Source organism: Falco cherrug, chromosome Z (assembly GCF_023634085.1).
Source record: "Falco cherrug isolate bFalChe1 chromosome Z, bFalChe1.pri, whole genome shotgun sequence".
Lineage (NCBI taxonomy): Eukaryota > Metazoa > Chordata > Aves > Falconiformes > Falconidae > Falco > Falco cherrug.
The window spans coordinates 66,083,736-66,103,187 of record NC_073720.1 but is presented as its reverse complement, the minus strand read 5'-3'; the positions used below and the strand labels follow the sequence as shown (position 1 = coordinate 66,103,187).

At 36.5% G+C, this 19,452-nt stretch overlaps 1 protein-coding gene across 1 annotated transcript in view; it reads left to right on the top strand.

Moving 5' to 3' along the window:
- Window positions 1-19,452, top strand: part of PRR16 (proline rich 16) — a 165,144-nt gene that overhangs the window by 90,016 nt on the left and 55,676 nt on the right. The window contains 2 exon segments of the mRNA XM_005432951.4: window positions 17,826-18,038; window positions 18,040-18,719. Coding sequence (XP_005433008.1) covers window positions 17,826-18,038; window positions 18,040-18,585 — 759 coding nt within the window. The 3' untranslated portion in view covers window positions 18,586-18,719.

Here is a 19,452-nt window from a genome sequence, read left to right as displayed (position 1 = left end):
AAATACCTGTCCATAAGGCTGTACATACAATGCAAGCTTATGAATAACCTGTGACATTTTTGTGCTTCATTTGCTTTATTACCTTTTGGCTGTGACTGTATATATGGATGAAACATACATGTGCTTTGTTATAATAATAGACGTAATATCCATTTTGAAATGAGTGCATGTCAGTGCAGCATATAATTGTTTTTGCTAGTCACTGAGACATCATACTGGTGTTTATTTTTATTTTAATTTTGAAAAAAATGCTCACGACAAAGTCTGGTAGTCATTTGTATGAAAAAGTAGTATTTTCTATAGCAACTTAAAAACAGTTAAGTTAGAACTGCATCATGTGTGTGTAACCAATGCTGTGTAACCAATGAGTACATTGGTCTTAGTGCATCTTGGAACTTCATGTGAAAAGTTGAATGATGTCTGAGAAGAGCTGTGCGTACTCAGATGGGTGAGGTTGCCTTGGTTAAAACGCAAGTAAAAACTTACTTGATGGAGAATTTGTGGACAGTCTTTTGTCAAGAGATATTTATGGTTTTATTACTCCTAGTTAATTAACAGTTATGGATCCCAGAGAGCATTCACTGTTTTCTGAGACCTAGAAACAAGCAGGGCCAGAGAATTAGAGTGTATAGTTTAGGTAACCTTGGAAATGGACAATGAAGTGGGTGTAGAGACATGATAGCTTCATCAGGTCTGAGTGATTTTGACACAGTGTATATCCATTTATTAACTTGCAGTATAACTTGACTGTACTGCATGGAAACTTGGAGCACCAAGCCAGCTGGTATTGAAGCAGAAGTAGCCTGGGAGTTCAACAGAAAATATAAAAAGTGTGGTGGTGGGGACTCCTGCAGTCTGATACTTTGGTGTCCTTTTTCCTCAAAGTGTCGTGATTTTCAAATGGGTAATCCTATGAAAGCTGAAACCTTAAAATTCCTCTGAAACTTGATCAGAAAGTTTTATCTTTGAATACCAAAGATAACATGGCTCAGCTGCTAAGACAGGTCACTGCTGCTTTGCAGTTACTTCATGTACTATATCCATCTTTGTAACAGGTTTTATAGGCTCTGTTCCTGTGTGAACTTCAACCCTTAACTCAGGGGTATTTAATCTTATGTTTAATGAGTATGTTTACTTTGGAATTCTTTTTTTTTTTCTTTTTTTTTTTCCCCAAAAAAGAGGTGATATTGCTTTCTCTTTGAAATGTAGGTTGTGGGACAAGCGTTTTAAGTCACTTCTTGAGGAATTAGGCAGATATGAGTAGTATTTGAATGGGAGAAAGATCTAAGACCCCAAGTAGTGCAATGAGTGTAATGAGCAGTGTTTGTGAGAACATGGCTTAGTGGTCAGGGATGGTTTCATGCTTTCAGAATTGCCGTGGGGATGTTTAGTGTTATATAGCCTAATATGTCATATACTTAGACCTTGATCTTGAGAATATGTATTTCTGCAACTGCTTGCAGTAGCTGATATGTAAAATAGAATTTCCATAGTATATAGTTAGATGAAGTGAGTTTTGAGTTTGGTTCCCAGCCCAATAAATGGTCTAGTGCATACATTACAAGGAAATGCAAGGAAATTAAAGGCATATTTGAATTTTCAAACATCTACACCTGAAACTCAACTACAAGTATTTTATTTATCCTGCTGGAGGGAGAATCTATTAGCTGACAAAATGAGCAGACAAGATTAGCCAACAAAGTTCTGCTTGGAAATAGTGTTGAAGAATGGTAGTAACAAGTAGAGCATACTTTGCGGTGAGGGTGGTGCACAAGAGAAGTGTAACTCTTGTTCCAGTGTACAGTGTAAATGTATGAGAGATTAGGAGTAAGGACAAAAATGGTAGAGCTAGAGCTTGAAGTTAGCAGAGTTAGAAATTAGAAACCACGGGGCACACATCTATTTCCTGTGATTTCTTTTAAGATAATCTGTAGATTATGTATTATTTGAATAGGTAACAAGTACATTCAGTGCTATTGTGATTTTATTTTTCTGTCACAAACAAAAAGAGATTAAATATATGTTATGAATTATTTCTTCTGCTGCGGTACCTGGGACTAGGTAGGAGCATGTTCAATGCCTTGAATGTGTTGGCTGTTTGCAATATCATTATGTTGTTTTTGCACTTCTTGTTTTGGAGGAGGGGGAAATTTTTGACCTTAAAAATACTTACGAAGGTAGAAACAAGAGCAAAACCAAAACTACCTGTTATAATCATGGGGAGGGGAATCATCAGCAGATACATTTTTTTTAATGGTTTTATCAATGCAAATAGGCCACTATCATAACTGTTAGGCTGAAAGTGAAATTCAGCCCTTGTATATCACTAACATAGTAAACAGGACATACAAAATACAATGTTCACCAGGTTAACTAGAGATATTATAAACATTTGATAGCAGGTATAAAATATACGTATAATATTGCATATATACATTAGCAATAGTTATGTAAACATATAAAAGAAGAGAAAAGAGTTGGGGAAAACTTAAATCACTTAATGTTTGTGACATTCTGCAGAGCTGCTTTTGTCCTAACTGTTCTGATGTTAAGAAAAAGTACAAATAACTGTGATCCTTTTTTTTATGTTCAAATGGTGTTTTTTTCTCTCCTGACATTTTCTCTAGCACTTTCTGTCAAGAAGGTAGTTGGGGTGTGTCACAATCATGGTGCACAGAAATAAACTATGAAATCAGATAGAGATATTAAATAATAAATATTTAGTACATAGTACTGATTCTATACCAATAAAGTATTAACTAGTAGTAATTTAAATGTACACAATTATAGCCTCTAAAAGATAAATTAAATTTAAATGTTACTTAATGTTAAGTTTTCCTTACCCCTGAATTATCATGGTTAATATATTGCATCTAGGCCAAAAGAAACATCTGAACTTTTACCAGGCTACCTAGCTATGGATAGGAAGTTCTCTCTTTTTGAGCTACCTAATGCATCAGATCTTACCCTTTTAGCTTAAATAAACATAATTGTTTTGAGTAAAACTAATAGGGTCTTTTATGTGTTTTAAAAAAATAAATGCAAGTCTGTAGGATTTTCAATAGTTTGAATTTAAAAATTTTGAATAATTGTCAGTACTTTTTCTTCAGGAATTTCAGGAATGCTTTATTTTTCAAGTACAGATGATATTTTTCACAGAGTCTGCAGTAATTTATTGTAGTGGATGTATATACTCTTTACCTTTAGTACATAGGCCTGTTTCATGGGTCTGAACCACAAGTGTCTGCATTTGCAGCTTATATTTACTTTGCTAAAAGGGTAAATCTTGGCTTTAGGATTCTATGTCTCAGTATTAAAACATGTATTATAGCTATAAAGCTTACTTTTATAGTTTTCTTTTCACTAAGCCCTGAAAACAAAATGATTATTTGTTGGGTGCTGATTAAATTGTGTACAGCAATAGCAGATGAGAGTTACGGTAAAATGTCAGTGCATATTCCAAAGGTCTGTTGTACATTAGGTCTTTTCTTTTCACCAGCCATGTTCTATTATAATAGTAGGACTACATTTTTATTTGAAATAAAGCAAACCAAGATGACCTCCACAGCAGCAGAAACAGCACTTGATCTGTCTTGCTAGTGCTTTTTTGTACATCCTGCCAGCAGGACTGGAAATTTTTCACTCTTTACATCTAAAGACCACTTCAGCATAATAGGTACAAAACATTTCATTCCTGCTGCCATAAGTACTGCAATTATCAGAAAGGGATTGGGAATTTGAAGGACTGGATGTGAGAACTCTTCAAAGTGGATTATTAATGTGGGTGGCAATCAAAGAAATTATTTAGTACTTGAAGGATTGCATAATTAACCTGAGCAGAAGTTGTGCCACTTACCTATCATATATTTAAGGGGGGGGGGGGGGGGAGAAGCCGGGGAGGCAGGGGGGGGGAGGGCACAGGGGAGTATTCATGTCTTATAAATTCCAGAAGGCAATGTTGAATGAATGTCCAGCAGCATAGAAACCCGCTTTTTTTCTCATCTGTCCATGAGATTTGGATCAGATTTTCCTCCTAATCTCATAGTCACTGTAGAAATAGTTATTAATATACATAATTTTAAAATAAATATTCCATAGCTTTTTTATCAATGTGCTAACTCAACTGAAAATGCTTTGTAGGGAAGCCAAAAACCAGAACAAAGCTTCAAAGGCTAAGTATTAACAATTTGTTTCAAGGAGTGAATCATTTTTGCTTTATGTTTGGTTGGAAATTTGCAGTAGCTGTGCTGATTCTTGTCTACATTTCGCTACCCTGCATGAGCAAGGCAGTGGTTTGCTCCCTCACCCCGCAAACCACTTTGTTTTGCAAATGCATTTAGAAATGGTTTTCTACTCTTCTGCATCAAGGTAGTCGCTACTGCAGTTTCCTGCTGTAATTCAACTGTTCGTTTACTGAGGGAAACAGGCCTCTTGAATGTCAACTTCAGCTTCTTCGTTAATCCTTCTAATAAGTCATGCCTCTCTCTTGCATTAAATATAGCAAAAGTGATGACACCCAAGGGAAACCTGTGCCACAGATGCAGAGGCATCTGAACTGAATACACAGGAGAGGGACTGGACGACCGGCAGTAAAAGTACGGTGTCATGGCACTGAGTGCAAAACTGTGTACCATGCAAGATGGGCAAATAGTAGTCGTAGTAGTACTGAGGGTGTAAGTGCATTACAGGTGTAACAGGCCCACTTCTTTGCAGCCTGTGCAAAAGCAAAGAACTTGCAGTTTTCTTACATATAACCTACCTGATGTGTAACCAGAAATAGAATTGGAACAGAAGGTAACAGTGCCAAAATCATGAGCTAATAGTCTTGTAAGGACAAAAATGCATTAGACATTGCTTGAAAAAACATGCATGGTATTGTGTTCTGGCATACTCTGAAACAATTGCATCTTTCAAAAATACTGGAAATATCTGAGCTACAGATTTCCTGACTTTTTTTTGTTGGTTCAAATAATAGTACAAATACTGGGTTTGAAAACAGTAGACTTCCTAAATCTTAAAGACATCTTAACAATGTTAGATAAGCATTTTTAAGGCTTGGCAAATAGAGTGTGTATCTCATTGCAAACATTAGCTGTAAACTCTGCTCCTTCACCTTTGCTCCCCATGCATCCTTAATTTATGGTATTTGTTAAATTGTTGGGGCTGGAGGGCAAATAGAAAGCTTTTTCTGAGCTCTGAAGTAAGTGATTTTGATTAAATTTGGCTTTAACTATAAAATAAAAAATCTATGTAAACATGTAACATTAGATTGTTTACTTTGACTTTTTTTAAACAGGTGTCTTGGCACTGTTCATATTATGCTAATGGGAATACCGAAATTATTGCTAAATCATTTAACTCTATTTTAAAAAATCTTTAGGTATGGTTTGCTCTTAATTCACTGTTTGAAATACATGTAAAACTGTGCTAATGACTTGAAGGCATCAGATTCAGATAACTGCCTCTGGGAACAAAAGTTTTGACCAGATTATATTGTTATTACCTTTCTTTAGATAATTAGCATATTGAATCAAAAATGTGGTTTAGGGCCAAGCCATGGAAAGCTGGGACCTAATAAAGTTTTTGAGCATTTTGACATGTAAATGTCAATCTGAAAAAAATGTTATCCGTAAATATTAAGATAAACTGTTCTGTGACTTTTAATTAAATTCCTTAAGTGTGTTGTGTTGCAGTGTAAGCAGAAGTCATTTAACTTGGAGCAACTAATAATTAAAAGGCAGCTAAGCATTTCAAAGCTACATGGTTCATAGCAATTACGTTCTCTAGTATCAGGGCTTGGCAGATTCATTACTATTATTTATTAGTGGTGTAAGATCACATGGACTATCTCCTGTTATGTATTCTGCTCAGTACATCCAGGTGGAAAAAGTCGAACTGAATTCCAAGAAGCCTTTAGTAGGGTCAGTATTACAACATCTTCGTTGTTCTCTCATTCTTGGAACAATGTCTACAGCACACTTACTTCCAAATGTTGCCAGCAGCTCACCAGGAGAGCAAGAGAGAGAAGGCAGCTTACTCATTTTAAGACCTCTCAGCTGAAAGAGTTATACATTTTATAGTATTTTTTTTAGTAATGATCATGGTTATCGATATACATTGTTTTTATCTAGGCAGATAGTTCAACCTCTTGCATAAACAGAAGCTTTTTCTTTCAAGGGAACCATATAAACAGAAAGACTATTGTAGGTGTATCTAAAGAAAAACAGCCTACTGCTTTAGTATTTTTCACTATAAAAAGCAGACCCTACTGTCACTTCATCTAAAATTTGCTTTGAACTTTGTATTTGTTCAAACTTTTAATTGGAATGAAACTTAATGGTTTGTGCAATTTTGGGTCAAGTTTTGAAGCAAAAGGACTGGTTAGAAATGTGTCCACTAAGCTAAATCCTTCAATTCCGTTCAGCTCTGTTGAAACTATTTTAATAAGTGTCCAACAGGCTTGGAATTAGTACTTCCAGATTAATCTAAATTCTTTGCACATTTCATTTGGGCTTAAATGTGGCTTGGAGCTGTAATAGAAATGGTGCTGAAATATTAAAATATGGAGACCATTTAGACTGAGAGTAGTATTTCACTAATAAAACCCTTTCAATTAAAAAAATCCACCAGCGCAACATGTGGTCTCCAAGAAGATATATTGGCTGTTCTTGGGGAATGACTTTGTGGTTTTAGAACAAAAGAATGTTAAACTTTTATTTCTGGAGTCTCTTTTAGACTGTCAGAAGAGGAAGGATGCTGATTAATACTCTGCCTTTAAAAAAATGTTTATTTATTTAGTGCTTAAGACTGGACTTAATACCTTAATATGAAATATTTGCAATAGATTTGTTTACCATGTTGTCACAAAATAATTTTGGGTGCGCTAAATATTTTAAATTCCTTTTCAGAGCTGTAATGTTCCAAAGGCTTCCCCCACCCCCCCAATAGCTGTTATTAATGTCTCTGAACAGCCTACCTGGGAAAGTATTTATGTGGTTAGTAGGTCATTTTTTTCTAATCCTGCAGAGGAGCTTTCGCTCTCCATTACAGTTAATGGCATATGGGTAAAAGCATTAATAGTTCGTGGATGCGTATACTTCAAGGAATTTATACATGCGGTTCACATTAACAGTTAAGAGCTTAGACAAATATTTAGCATTTATTTAAATAAATATGATGTGTGATTAGGCAAACTGCTGCAATGTGAACCAATATTTATAGCAAAAGTTGTTATGTAGGGACTAAAATCTCTTTAACATTTTACGGTACTGCATTTTCAGCTGTTTTACAACGTTTATTCAGAAAACAATAGAAATAACGAGAATGCACAGGCTAACTATTCCTTTGGTTTTGTCAACAGGCAGCCATTTGCAATTTTGTTACCTGTTTTCAGAGAGAAAAACAGTAGTAAACTGTAGCTTCTAAAATGTTGATTTAGAAAGATGCATTTGATTCAGAAGACACAGCAAAGTCTTACAGCTCTGGTATTCTCTGGCCTCTTTATATTAAACAAAAGAGGTCCACTGTCAGGGAGTATTATTGAAACATCTACACAAGGGTTCCACATTAATTCTCCTGCGTTTTTTACAGGGAAGCCTTTTACTAGTATTTACATGGGCATTTAATTATTGAATGCTGATTAACAATTTGTGCTTTAAAGTTCCAGATCTGTGCCAATACATATTTAGCATTTCCAGCTTCATCTTTTCCAATGTTTTTTTTTCTTTTCTTGTCTAATAACATAAAAATGCATTTCCAAAAATGTTATGCATAATTCCACAAATTTAGGAGGAAATGTGCAAAGGCCAAATAATGAAGTAGTTGTAAACTGTCATTGTACTTACATTAGGCATTGTCAGAGATAGGATGAAGAGTAGATTTCACTGTCCCCAAAAGGAAAATGAGCATGGTTCTATTACTTTCATGAGTTTAAATAGTCACACAGGCAGTATCTACACTGCCAAACTTGAAGAGTAAAAAAAAAAAAAAAAAAAAAAAAAAAAAAATAGTATAATTGAAATCAGTGTAACAATAGAGGGAAAATTGATTTCCTGTTAATTTGCCTACAAAATTAAACTTTCTTTATATTTTATTACGTAGTCCTAATTTGTTTCTCCAGTGCTTAAAAGCTCTTTTTTCTAGTTGTACGTCTTTTGTTCATGTTCAGGACAAGCAGAATTTGCTGCTCCTGAAGCTGTTCTTGAACAACTCTCAGTTAACACTGCTGCCCAGAGATATGCATCATACTTGTTATTTCAAGTATGTGGGTTGATTTGCTATGTTTACACAGTTTTGGTGACTACATTATTATGGTCAAGAAAGGGGAGCAAAAGGAAGACATGACTGATAACTGAAGGTGAGACTTCTTTTTCAGTCTTGAATCCGAGTTGCAGTTTGTCTTCCAGCCTGAGTAATGAGCTACCTGTGAAATAGTTGCACTCCCTTACCATCTCTCTGTGTCTGTAGATGAGACATAAAACCATATTTAATTACCTTTTCCTTTGTGAAATTAATTACTTTCCTATATTGAAAAATATGAGATGATATGAGTATTTCACTGGAAGTGTGAAATTCTTTTACCTTTCATAAGGAATGCTGACTTAGTTAATATTTTAGAACAGCTATTTTATTTTTTTTGCAAATACTTTTGCAAATTGCTTTTCTAGAAAGGGATTTTTTGGGTTATTTTTTATTATTTATTTTCTCAGGGTCTCTCTTTGTTTATCATAATTTTATCAAGGCTCTTCTGTGTGTGACAGGAACTATAATTGTACTGTTCTTCATGTTATGAACACCAGCCACATACCTGCCTTCATCTCTATCTCTCTCTGATCTTTCAAGCAGCATCCTTGCAGGCTTCATCCAAGAGGCTATGCAGGAGGAATTACCATAGCTGTGTTCAGTTGTGAAAGGGGAACTGAGAGAGCAGCTTACTGCATTTCTATTATTTTTTTTTATTCCACAATGGAAAAGATGCCTTTTGTTTTGTTTTGTTTTATGGAATATGGACTTCCTAGTTTGCTTTCTCTGAAATGCTAAGTCAGAATGATAATACTGAGGTGTCATGGCCTTGTTACATTCCCAAGAGTCCAGCATATTTATAAATTTCCATTTATATGACTATGTCCAGCCTAACTTGGTGTTCAGTCTGCTTCCAAATGTCAAGAGTACAGTCTAGTAAAGCCTGTCATTGAAACCAGTGAATTTCTGAATTCATTTATGTACAGGGGATAGGACTGAATCAAGGACTGTATAATGTAGTCCAAAAAGTACTAATTTGCTGAAGTAAGTAATGTATTCTTTAGCAAAAACTTTCTGATGGCAACGACTGCATGTGGGGGTTTTTTCTGTTATTTATCAAGTTGGGAAGCATGTAAGTTTGGTTAGGATGGTGTTGATCTTTTGGATACTTTAACACTGACAGATCTCACAGTGACCTTGCCCTTTGCTGGTGCTGCAGGGTGGGTGACTGAGCTGTCGGAGATGCTGCTGTTAAGAGTTGTGTCCTGAAAGCTGAACTTTGAATCTGCCTGAAAGTGTGTGTTACCTCAGATATTTGATTCATCTCTAGTTCTATGCTAGAATATCTTAGCATAAACAGACATGCTTATTTATTAATACAGCTTCAGGTACGAAGATGCTGCTGGAAATACTGTAAAACTTTTATTGTTATTATTAGTGGTGGCAGAAGGACTGCTGTGTGTAGCCAGCTATTTTGAGTCTTTTTTTTCCTTGTGTGAGGTCATTACTCTTCATTCTAAAGACATTCATCATGTATTTGATTAAAAAAAAAAATGCACAAAAAAGCACGAGGCTGAGAAGGCTTGCATAGCTGTCGTTTTCCAGGACAGCTACAGCTTAGGTATTACACAAGTCCATGAAGGACTCTGCCTATAAAAGCTTCTGTGTTTTTTCTTAAACAGAAAGAGGAGTGGGTGGTATATCCATATAATGAAAGTGGGAAACGGCAGGATATTTCAGATGCTATAAGTTTATATGAGTTCAAGCAGAAACAGGCATGTTCATGGTAGGTAAGTATCTCAAGATCTACTTAATGCAAATTATGTTAAGATGTCCTTGAGTTAGGAATTGTTTGAGACTGAGATGAGATGACTTTTCTGTTCTTACGTTCTTGACTGGGCATCTGCTTTTTGTAGTTTTTCACAATATTGTAATATGTAGACCACTTATCTCCCCTAGTACAGCTCTTCTTTTGTCTTCTTTTTGCGATTTTTTGGCTTACACAACTTCATAAACCTGCTTCTTGTCTAAATTTGGTTCCATTTCTCCTTGACCTGGAAGCTATATTCACTGAGGGTGGGGAGCAGTGTAGGGAAGTTAGCAGTAGCAATTGCAAAAGGTACCACCATGGGTGACTGGAGCTGTAATATAAGCACCTTAGAACAGAGTCTTATTGTGATGTTATGCAGCTTCAACTGTAGAAGGAAATACTGGTGCTCTCTCACTCTGAATAAGGGTATGCCTTTCATTTGTTAGCTCTGTGGTGGTTCAGGATTTCTGGGCAAAGACTTGATGGGGAAAAAGCTTCACTTGTGTCCTTAGTTAGATTGAATGCTCATTTTTGTCAACAAGACTAGTAGCTCTACAGGAAATAATGAGCTAAGATGACAAGAAGGTAAATAGTTTGACAGCTTGTCTTAAAGGTTCCTTTAGTAATTATTGCAAGTGAACAATTTCTTGTAGGATTAGAGATGCAATCATAAGATATTAGAGCTACAGACCTAGCATGTTTGACATTTCCTTACTTACAGACGAGTAGCCTCTTTGTGATGGCACTGATTGCTGTTTTGTTGTCAATAACATCATTCTTCTGGCTTGTTACATAGTTAATTTTTGTGCGTACGATGCAAAATATATCCCTGTCAAACTGCAAGTTTTCAGAATTGCTTCAAAAATAATGAAACTAAGACATTTTGACTACACTTATTTGTAATTAAATAATACCATGTAATTTTGTTTCTTTACACAGTATTTCTTTTAGTTCAAAGTAAGAAAGCAAATACCTGTGCTAGTGTCATGACTTGACTTGATTTTGCTTGATTTAAAATCAAGATCAGTGTCTGTCTGTAACTATTCATTTTCTAGAAAACTTCCAGCAAGCCGTTAAATCAAATCTCATAGCTGCACACTGCTGTGGTATATTACTAAACAGTAATACCACAGCTAAGTACCATTTCAGTTTTGCTTATGCAGCTTTGTTGATCAGTATTGGCCTGTACAGCAGTAAGTAATTTTTTAAAAAAATCTCACTCGTAAATCCATGTGAAAATTTGAAGAACATACAAACCAGTGAAAATGGCTGGACATCTTAGGAAAAAATTATTATTTGGAATTTTGTGAACTTGGAATTTTATGAATCTTTAAGAGTATATTGCTTTTATTTCTGAAAAGCGATTTGCTTGTTTATTCAAGAGTTGGAAAAAAGTACGACAGTTGTCTGTGGTGGATTGAGTGTAGCTAGTGGTTTAGATATTCACTGAACATCAGTACTTTACTGTCTTGCTTCCTGCTGCCTTTAAACAGGAGGAGAAACAAACCTGGTGAAACGGTTATTGTAAGGAGATAAAACTCTCAATAGATTACATGTGTTTGTGGGTATGTACCACATAGTCACACAAAAAGAAGCACTGTTAAAAGTGTTTGTGACTATTTGTAGATACTCTTTTCAGAGAAGTTTAGGGATACGTTAAGAAGTATAAGAAACTGGTACTTTCTGTGTCATGTTTTAGTCTTTATTATTCCCACATTAGATTCTTATAATGAGATCTTGACATCCAGGAAGAAATACAGAGTTTTGAGTATTAGTCTAATCACATTAGGATATTCACCTGTAGAAGTGCATTAGCAGAGGGGGTAAAAGCCAGACAAATGTTGTAAAGTATAACCCAAACCAATGGAAAAACTAGGCTAGCATAGGCTGGTTTTGATAACGACGACACATTTTCTTGGATGAGATTCTCAGTCACTTTAAACAAGGAAGGACTGCAGTTTGACCTCAGTGGAAAACCAGTACTTTATGCTAGCTCTGTATTTGTAAGTAATTTAATGTAAGAGTTTGATAACGTTGAGGCATAGGGGTAACTGCACAGTATCTTTGCATTGCAAGTTGTTTGAAACATCAATGTCTTCCTTTGGTTTTCCTTCCCCCCCCCCCCCCCCCCCCTTTATACTGGGTGTGGGTAATATCTATATCCTTTTGTCCTCCTTATTTTGATAGTACTGATTCATTCTCCATATGCCGATGGTTGCAGCACAGAATTTGTGAGTCTAAATTCACGTTGGTAAGGTTTTTTTTCAGTAGTACATAACCTGATCTTACCCCTGACAAGGAGCTTTACCCTTTCTCTAAGAGTTTCATAAGCTGTGCACTCCAGAGAGAGAGGAAAGTTGTCTCCAAATAGTAATCTTAACTCTCAATGTCCTTATGATTTTATCTTACAAATGTCACACAATTCATATTAATGTTTAGTCGTAGTGAGATGCGAATAAGATCTCATGTAATGTTACTATAGATCCTACATATTGTATAAATCTAAAAGTTATGTGTATAAGCTTCTGTAGGCAGTCTTTCTCACAAATGTTCCTAGAACTTTAGCCATTATCTCAAATATTTGTTCAGCTCCTTGTGAGATATGCTCTTACATGGCTGCCTTTTTTTCCCTAGTTTTCTTTACACTGCTCTTTTGCTCTCAGGAGTCATGTTTACAATATTCATCCATTCATACACTTTGTTTTCTTCAACTTGTATGCTGTATTGCTCGAGTGTATCCAGAGTGCAACCACTGCTTTATTTTTCACTCCCATTCTAAAATCCAGTGATCTTGCCTCATTGCCTACTCTTAGGAACTAGTACCGAACTACTACCTGGCAAGTTGTCAGCTTGAGGTAGTCCTTGGTTACTTCATGTTTGTTTTTCTTCTCCTGATGGCAGTATGTCAGCTCCTTTACAGGTACTGTATTTCATTTGTGTCCTCTCTGGAGTCTGGAGTTCTCACATTCACATGTCTTCTTTGATGAGTTACTAACATTTATTTTTTTTTGTGTCGTTTTGTCATTTGTACTTCTTTGGTGGATACTATTAATAGCATTTATTTAGCAGAATATTAACAATGAAATTATCCAACAAAATTAAGCACAAATTTCAGGATTAACTACAGATCTATCATTTTCTCTTTGCTTCATTTTATTTTCATTCTTTAGTTTTCTGTGTCTAATTCAAACCTGAACGCTCTTGAAGCAGAGAGAAATGTGTTATTTTGCCTGTCTGTAAAACATCTCAAGCATCCATGACATTCTCTGAAGGTCTGGTTTTACTGGTATGAGGAAAGTACCCCTGATGACTTCTAACCATCTTTTCAATTATATATTTATACACTCTTCTAAAATTGAAATTATTAGTTTGAATATCTTGAGAAAACCTTTTGGAATTTGTATTTTTTAGAATAAAAATTAAATGTGTTTTAAAAGTTAGTGCATTGACAAGCAAGAACTGAACAGCAGTAGTACTCATTTGCTTTAGCAAAGATCTGTGATCTTCCTACATTGATACAACACTAATTTTTCCATTGAAGCTGTTCTTGTAGTTGGGTACTCAACAAGGAGGCAGCTTACGAGGTGAGTTAGTCAGCCCCTGTGAGATAAGTGATTTAGAAGCACTGGTGCACTTGAGTGCTTGACTGTTTCCTTACTGAGATGGTAGTAATTAATATTTTTTACTCAAATCTAGGTTTGATTGTCTACATAAAAATTTAAAAGAACAAGAAAAGACAAAATAATTGTGAGTCATAACTCTTAATTCTACTTTTGTTGATTTTATTGGGTTTTGGTGTGTTGGGTTTTTTTTTGTAAACTGCTGTTAGCTAATTTTGGTTTTTAAACTGTTTTCAGTGTAGGTAGAAATGAGGTTTAAATTATGTCATTTGATGGCTAGTTCTAAATGGTGATTGTAAATTCTTATGTACATGTTCTAGAGATGCTGTTCACCTGTCTTGTTTGAGCATTACTGGAAAGAGGCTTGCGTGTCTGCATAATAAATTAAAAGGACAAGAAAATAGAAAATAATTTGCAATCAGTAAACTGGATGTGAGGGATAAATGTAATATCTACATTAAACCTTGCTTTATCCAGAGAATTGGTTTTTCTCCTCATTGTGTGGTAAAGATACCCAGTTGTAAAATAAATAAATAAATAAATGTCTAACCAAAAAAACCCACCATCTAAAACCTCCACGCATACTTCTAAGGATAAAGTGATGCTATAAGCAGAGATTTGCCTTGTCAAACGGTGTAGATTTCAGGATAAAATATTTTGGTCTGAACATGTGTTAACAGACTGACTAATTTCTTGGGATCATCTAGAGAATCCCACTCCATCCCCGCAGGGCACCTAATATTGTCCAATAACAACCCAGAAAGGGGGCAGGAATAAGCTGACATCCTAGTTCATTCAGGAGTGTCACACCGGATCCGATAGAGCTTGAAGCCTCAGCATATTGCTGGGGGGGAGAAGTGGGCATCTCTGCAGAGCTCAAATCTGATTAATGGCTAAAGAGCTCCTCAGGCTATAAAAGGATATCTCCCCCATGCTTGTACATGTGAATCAAGTCCTGTTTCATACCAGGACTGAAAAATGGGCAGATACTGTACAACTAGAGCAGCTTTTTGTCTTTCTTACTTCCATAGGAAGTGTGTTGTGAAATGGAGGCTATTGTTTTCAACCTGCTTTTTTTCTTCTTTTTTTTTTTTTTTTTTAAACTCAGGTTCACTGTGTTAATCATTGGTTCTCTGTTACTTTTTCATCTAATTTGATTTTTTTCTTCTGGGACAAAAAAGAGCAAAAGAAGATAACAGTAAACGGAATCACAACTTGAGGTGGGAATGAATCCAGACAGTTAAATTGTGTTGTTATGTCACACCCATTTTGTGCTGGTTTTATATTTTACAAATGGATAAGTGACAAAAAAATTCTGATGTGTACTACACATTTGCCCAGAGGGCAAGAGATAGTAGTCATTTAAATTCGAGGACAGTTCATAACAGACTTTCCAGTTACTCTTGAGAAAATTTTTGCACTGTCAGAACAGTTTGAATGGATGCAAATATTCTCACCACAAGGGTCTGCCATTTTATGACATGTGTGCTGCATAATTACAGCTATATCCTCACAGCACCAGTGGAATACCATCTCTAATGTATCCATCTCAAAATAAGGTTTTGTTTCTCTTGAATTATATTGTATGAAATAGCTTTACTTTGTAAGTGTGGAACAGGGATGATCTTTGTTGCATACGAGGCCTAAAGCAAAGCCACCATTTGTGACTGGTTCTGCAGGAAGAAAAAAATACACAAAATTATTAGAATTTTGACTGCCTTAAAAAAGCATTAAAATGCATTTTTGTTACTTTGTTTTCGTTTTTATTGGGAATTTGATATTGGAAATTGTGAGTGACTTTTATTAAGGTAAGGAAAATTTATTATGTTGTTTGCGTAATCTCCATGAGATTTATCCAATAGCCAGTTGTGCAATAACTGTGTCGGTGGTGTGTGACTTTCTTTTTCCTCGTATGTGCCATGTTAGTTTCTAAGGTTCTGTATCCTTCGATAAGGGCTATCACGGTAGGAGACAGAAGAATACAAATACTATGTTTTGTTGGAATAAGACAGTTGCAAAAGAAACCAATTTTTGTTCTTGGCTTTTTAATACAGCTTTTATTAAACAATGTGAAGCAACTAAATATTATAATTTAGTATTATCTGATACTGTAGTATAGGCCAATGTACTGTCACCTGTACAAGCTATGCAGTGCTCCTGTGTTGAACATCCTTACGGATATGTTTTTCCTTTCTCTCTTGCATGCAGCTGTTTAATGGCTTTTTTTGTTCCTTTTCTTGCCAAGGAGATTCTTTGGCTTATGTTGCATCAATCCATTCTGTAATTGTTACAGTTTATTAAAAGACTACATACTGGATTTTAGGAGAGAATTCAGTAGTGTATTTAGCCTGAAATGCAACATGGTATTGGACTTTGAATAGTGAATAAACGAGTGGTTGTTTTGGTCTTTGAGAGAAAAAGTAATGTAAATTTTTTTCAAAGGTGTTTGAAAGCTCTCTTTCTGAATCATTGCTATCTGCATGTCTGCAGCTTTTAGGAGGAAGGCACTGAACTGAATGGGTGCATATGTATCGTTATGAGTTTTATATTACACAACTCTTAGCTATAGTATGAGCAGTGAAAGTTAAAGTGCTCATACATTCTGTGGTGCTTTGCTTTCATTATTCACTGTTTACCACTGGGCGTGTGAGCGAGTTACTAGAGTGACTGAATAAAGAGTCGCTGCCTTCAGTAATTACTTTTTTCATAGTTAACATGTGGTTTACACTCCTCTAAAACAGGTGTACTTTGAAATCAGTATAATTTGGACCAAATTATTGAAAGCAGGAACTAGAAATTAAAGCCTTAAAAGGGTAAGAGGGATTGACTCAGTGGTGCAACTGGGGGCATCTAGTTTCATTTCAGATACACGCAGATGCCCCCTCCAGCTCTCCTTCCAGAATGTCACAGATCTCCTCTAAGGACCCAAGCAATGGCACAAGCTCTTTATTCATGCACCAAAGTTTGCTAGTACACTTCAGCCACTAATTACTTTATGTATCTCTTGTGAGGATGTAAAAAAAGATCAGTTTTTAATGTGTGCTTACGTCCTGTGATGTGTGTTGTAGTTACTATAGGTTATAATTACAGTTGTTCAGCAAAATGCAGTTTTCAGGAAGGACTTTTAATTGCTGTGTGACAAACTTTCACTACCCACAAAAGACATCATCAGTTGCCTGTCCTATAAAAAACTGGGTAGAAGAAGGGAGTCTGGAAGGCTAGAAGAGATCAAACGTAGAATCTACAGACAGAAGTATGAGAGGTAGAGGAAATCTTAGAATGGAGTGCATAAGTTAATAAGTGCTTGTAACTTTGGAGACAAAGCTACTTCTCTTTTCTTGCAGCAAATGCTATTTCAGGATTGCTTCAGAGGATTTCAGATCTTAAGGAAAATATTCATAAAGGGAGATAATGCAGTCTAATACAAGAGGGAAGTTGCTGCTTTCTACCTTATTTATATTAAAAAAAATGTCAGGAAAGAATGTACCAAGCTTATGATTGTAGATGTATAATGTCACCTGTACAGACATGCACACTTAAATCTAGACTGTGTGAAAGGTCAGAGCTGAAAGAAACTCTATGGAAAGGTTTAGATTCAGAAGCTGTCATGTAGAAGCTAAAGTTAAATAGTTCAGTCTCCTCCTGCGCTGGAAGGCAAAGCATAATATTGGAGGATTAGAGTGCACTCACAATGATACTGCCAAGTAAATCCTAGAGGGAAGGAAACGGAATTTCATTCCAGAGTGTTTCCAGTTAGGTTTCTTTTGTATTCAGGTGATAAGCTGGTGAACAAGCCAACTCTCCTTCTTCTCCTTCTTCTCCTTCTTCTCCTTCTTCTCCTTCTTCTCCTTCTTCTTCTTCTTCTTCTTCTTCTTCTTCTTCCTCTTCTTCTTCTTCTTCCTCTTCTTCTTCTTCTTCTTCTTCTTCTTCTTCTTCTTCCTCTTCATTTTCTTCTTCATCTCCTTTTTGTTATTGTTAATGTTGTTATTATTATCATCATCATCATGTTGGCAAGAAAAAACAGATAATGGTCAAAAATGTGTGGATGCTTCAGTTCTGGGAAGGACAAAACTGATAGTGAAGAGTTCTTTTGTTTTTCTGTGCCTTCACTGAGACAAGCTTTTCTCACCATTTTCACTCTGGCTGTTGCGCAGGTGGTTGACCAGATTGACACACTGACATCTGACCTGCAGCTGGAGGATGAGATGACAGACAGTTCCAAAACGGACACGCTGAACAGCAGCTCCAGCAGTGCAACAGCTTCCAGCTTGGAGAAAGTCAAAGTGCGGGGCAGCGCACCGCTCATCAAGCCACCCGCACACCCCTCGGCTATCCTCACTGTGTTGCGGAAGCCAAATCCGCCCCCGCCCCCCCCCGCGACTGACACCTGTCAAGTGTGACGAGCCTCTGAGGCTGCCTCCTTCAGCCAACCCTGTCAAGACTAATGGTACCCTGCTGCGAAACGGGGGCTTGCCAGTGGGGCCCAACCGCACCCCAAATGGAGATATATGCTGTATACCAAACAGTAATTTGGAGAAAGTTGCGATGCAGCCTCTGATGCACAGACCTGAGAAAGAGCGGGGTCCTCAGCCAGGAGCCAGGGAACGGGTACGATTTAGTGAAAAAGTGCAGTACCACGGCTATTGTCCTGACTGTGATGTTCGGTATAACATTAAAAACAGGGAGGTGCACTTGCACAGTGAGCCTTCCCGCGCTGTGGGAAAGCTGTCGCATCAGTGCCCTCCTCTGCCGCCTCCACCACCTCCACTGCCTCCGTTTCCTCTGGAAAATGGAGGGTTGGGGATAAGTACTAGTAATAGCTTTCCTCCTCCAAGACCTGCGACTGTGCCTCCACAAACAGCACCAAAACCCCAGAAGACCATCTTGAGGAAGTCAACCACTACAACAGTGTGATGTATGCCACTTGAAACAACTCTGTTTTTTCCTATATATAAAAATAAATAGGTAATGAGCACTTTCTACTTGAGCAATAAAAAGACCCAATGCATTACTCCCTGTGTCCAGTGAAGTGGCATAAAAATCACATGGTAAGTACAAAGAGGAATGCTTATTGATCTTACTTGTACTCACCAAAAAATGTCATTATGGCAAAGAATGCTGAAAAAATGTTCATGCTTTAGTTCATAGGTTGCAGACATCTATTGCACTTTAGTATCTTTAGCATAGTTTAAAAGACAATGAAAAGTTCAGTCTGAAAATACTGAGTGGTGATTTGTGGTAGATGTCGGTCTATCTGATATAAGGGAATAACTTGCTCCCAGGTTTTGGGAAACTTCCTATTCCTAGCAGGTACCTTTCAAAATGTCATTTGACAAAGCAAAGTGGAGGACCGGATAACAGCTTTTGACTGAATTCCAGCAAATGCATTTTTCTCTGTCTGACTGCTTGAGCAAAGGCATTGTGTGTGGAGTGGTGCAATAGGAGGTAATCATCAGACTTTCAGGCAGCTTGATCTTTGGTGGTGAAGTAAATAAAAAAAAATGAAAGGTATGTTGACATGTCTTTGGAAAACTGAATTATCCTGCATTTTGGTTCTTACTTGCTCAAAGTGCCACAGCCAAGGTGAAGTAACAGTTTTCAGATGAGCAGGGATAGACCCATTCAGTTTGCCCCCTATTTCCACTGCTCCATTTGCAAAATGGTAGTAATATTTTATCTCACATCTGATGGCAGTAGATTAAACCAATAAAGTGCAGTCCAGCGTTTTTCATAAAGCCTTTGTCTGGTGCAAATCTCTTTTAGAAGGCAAAGAAAATTTTG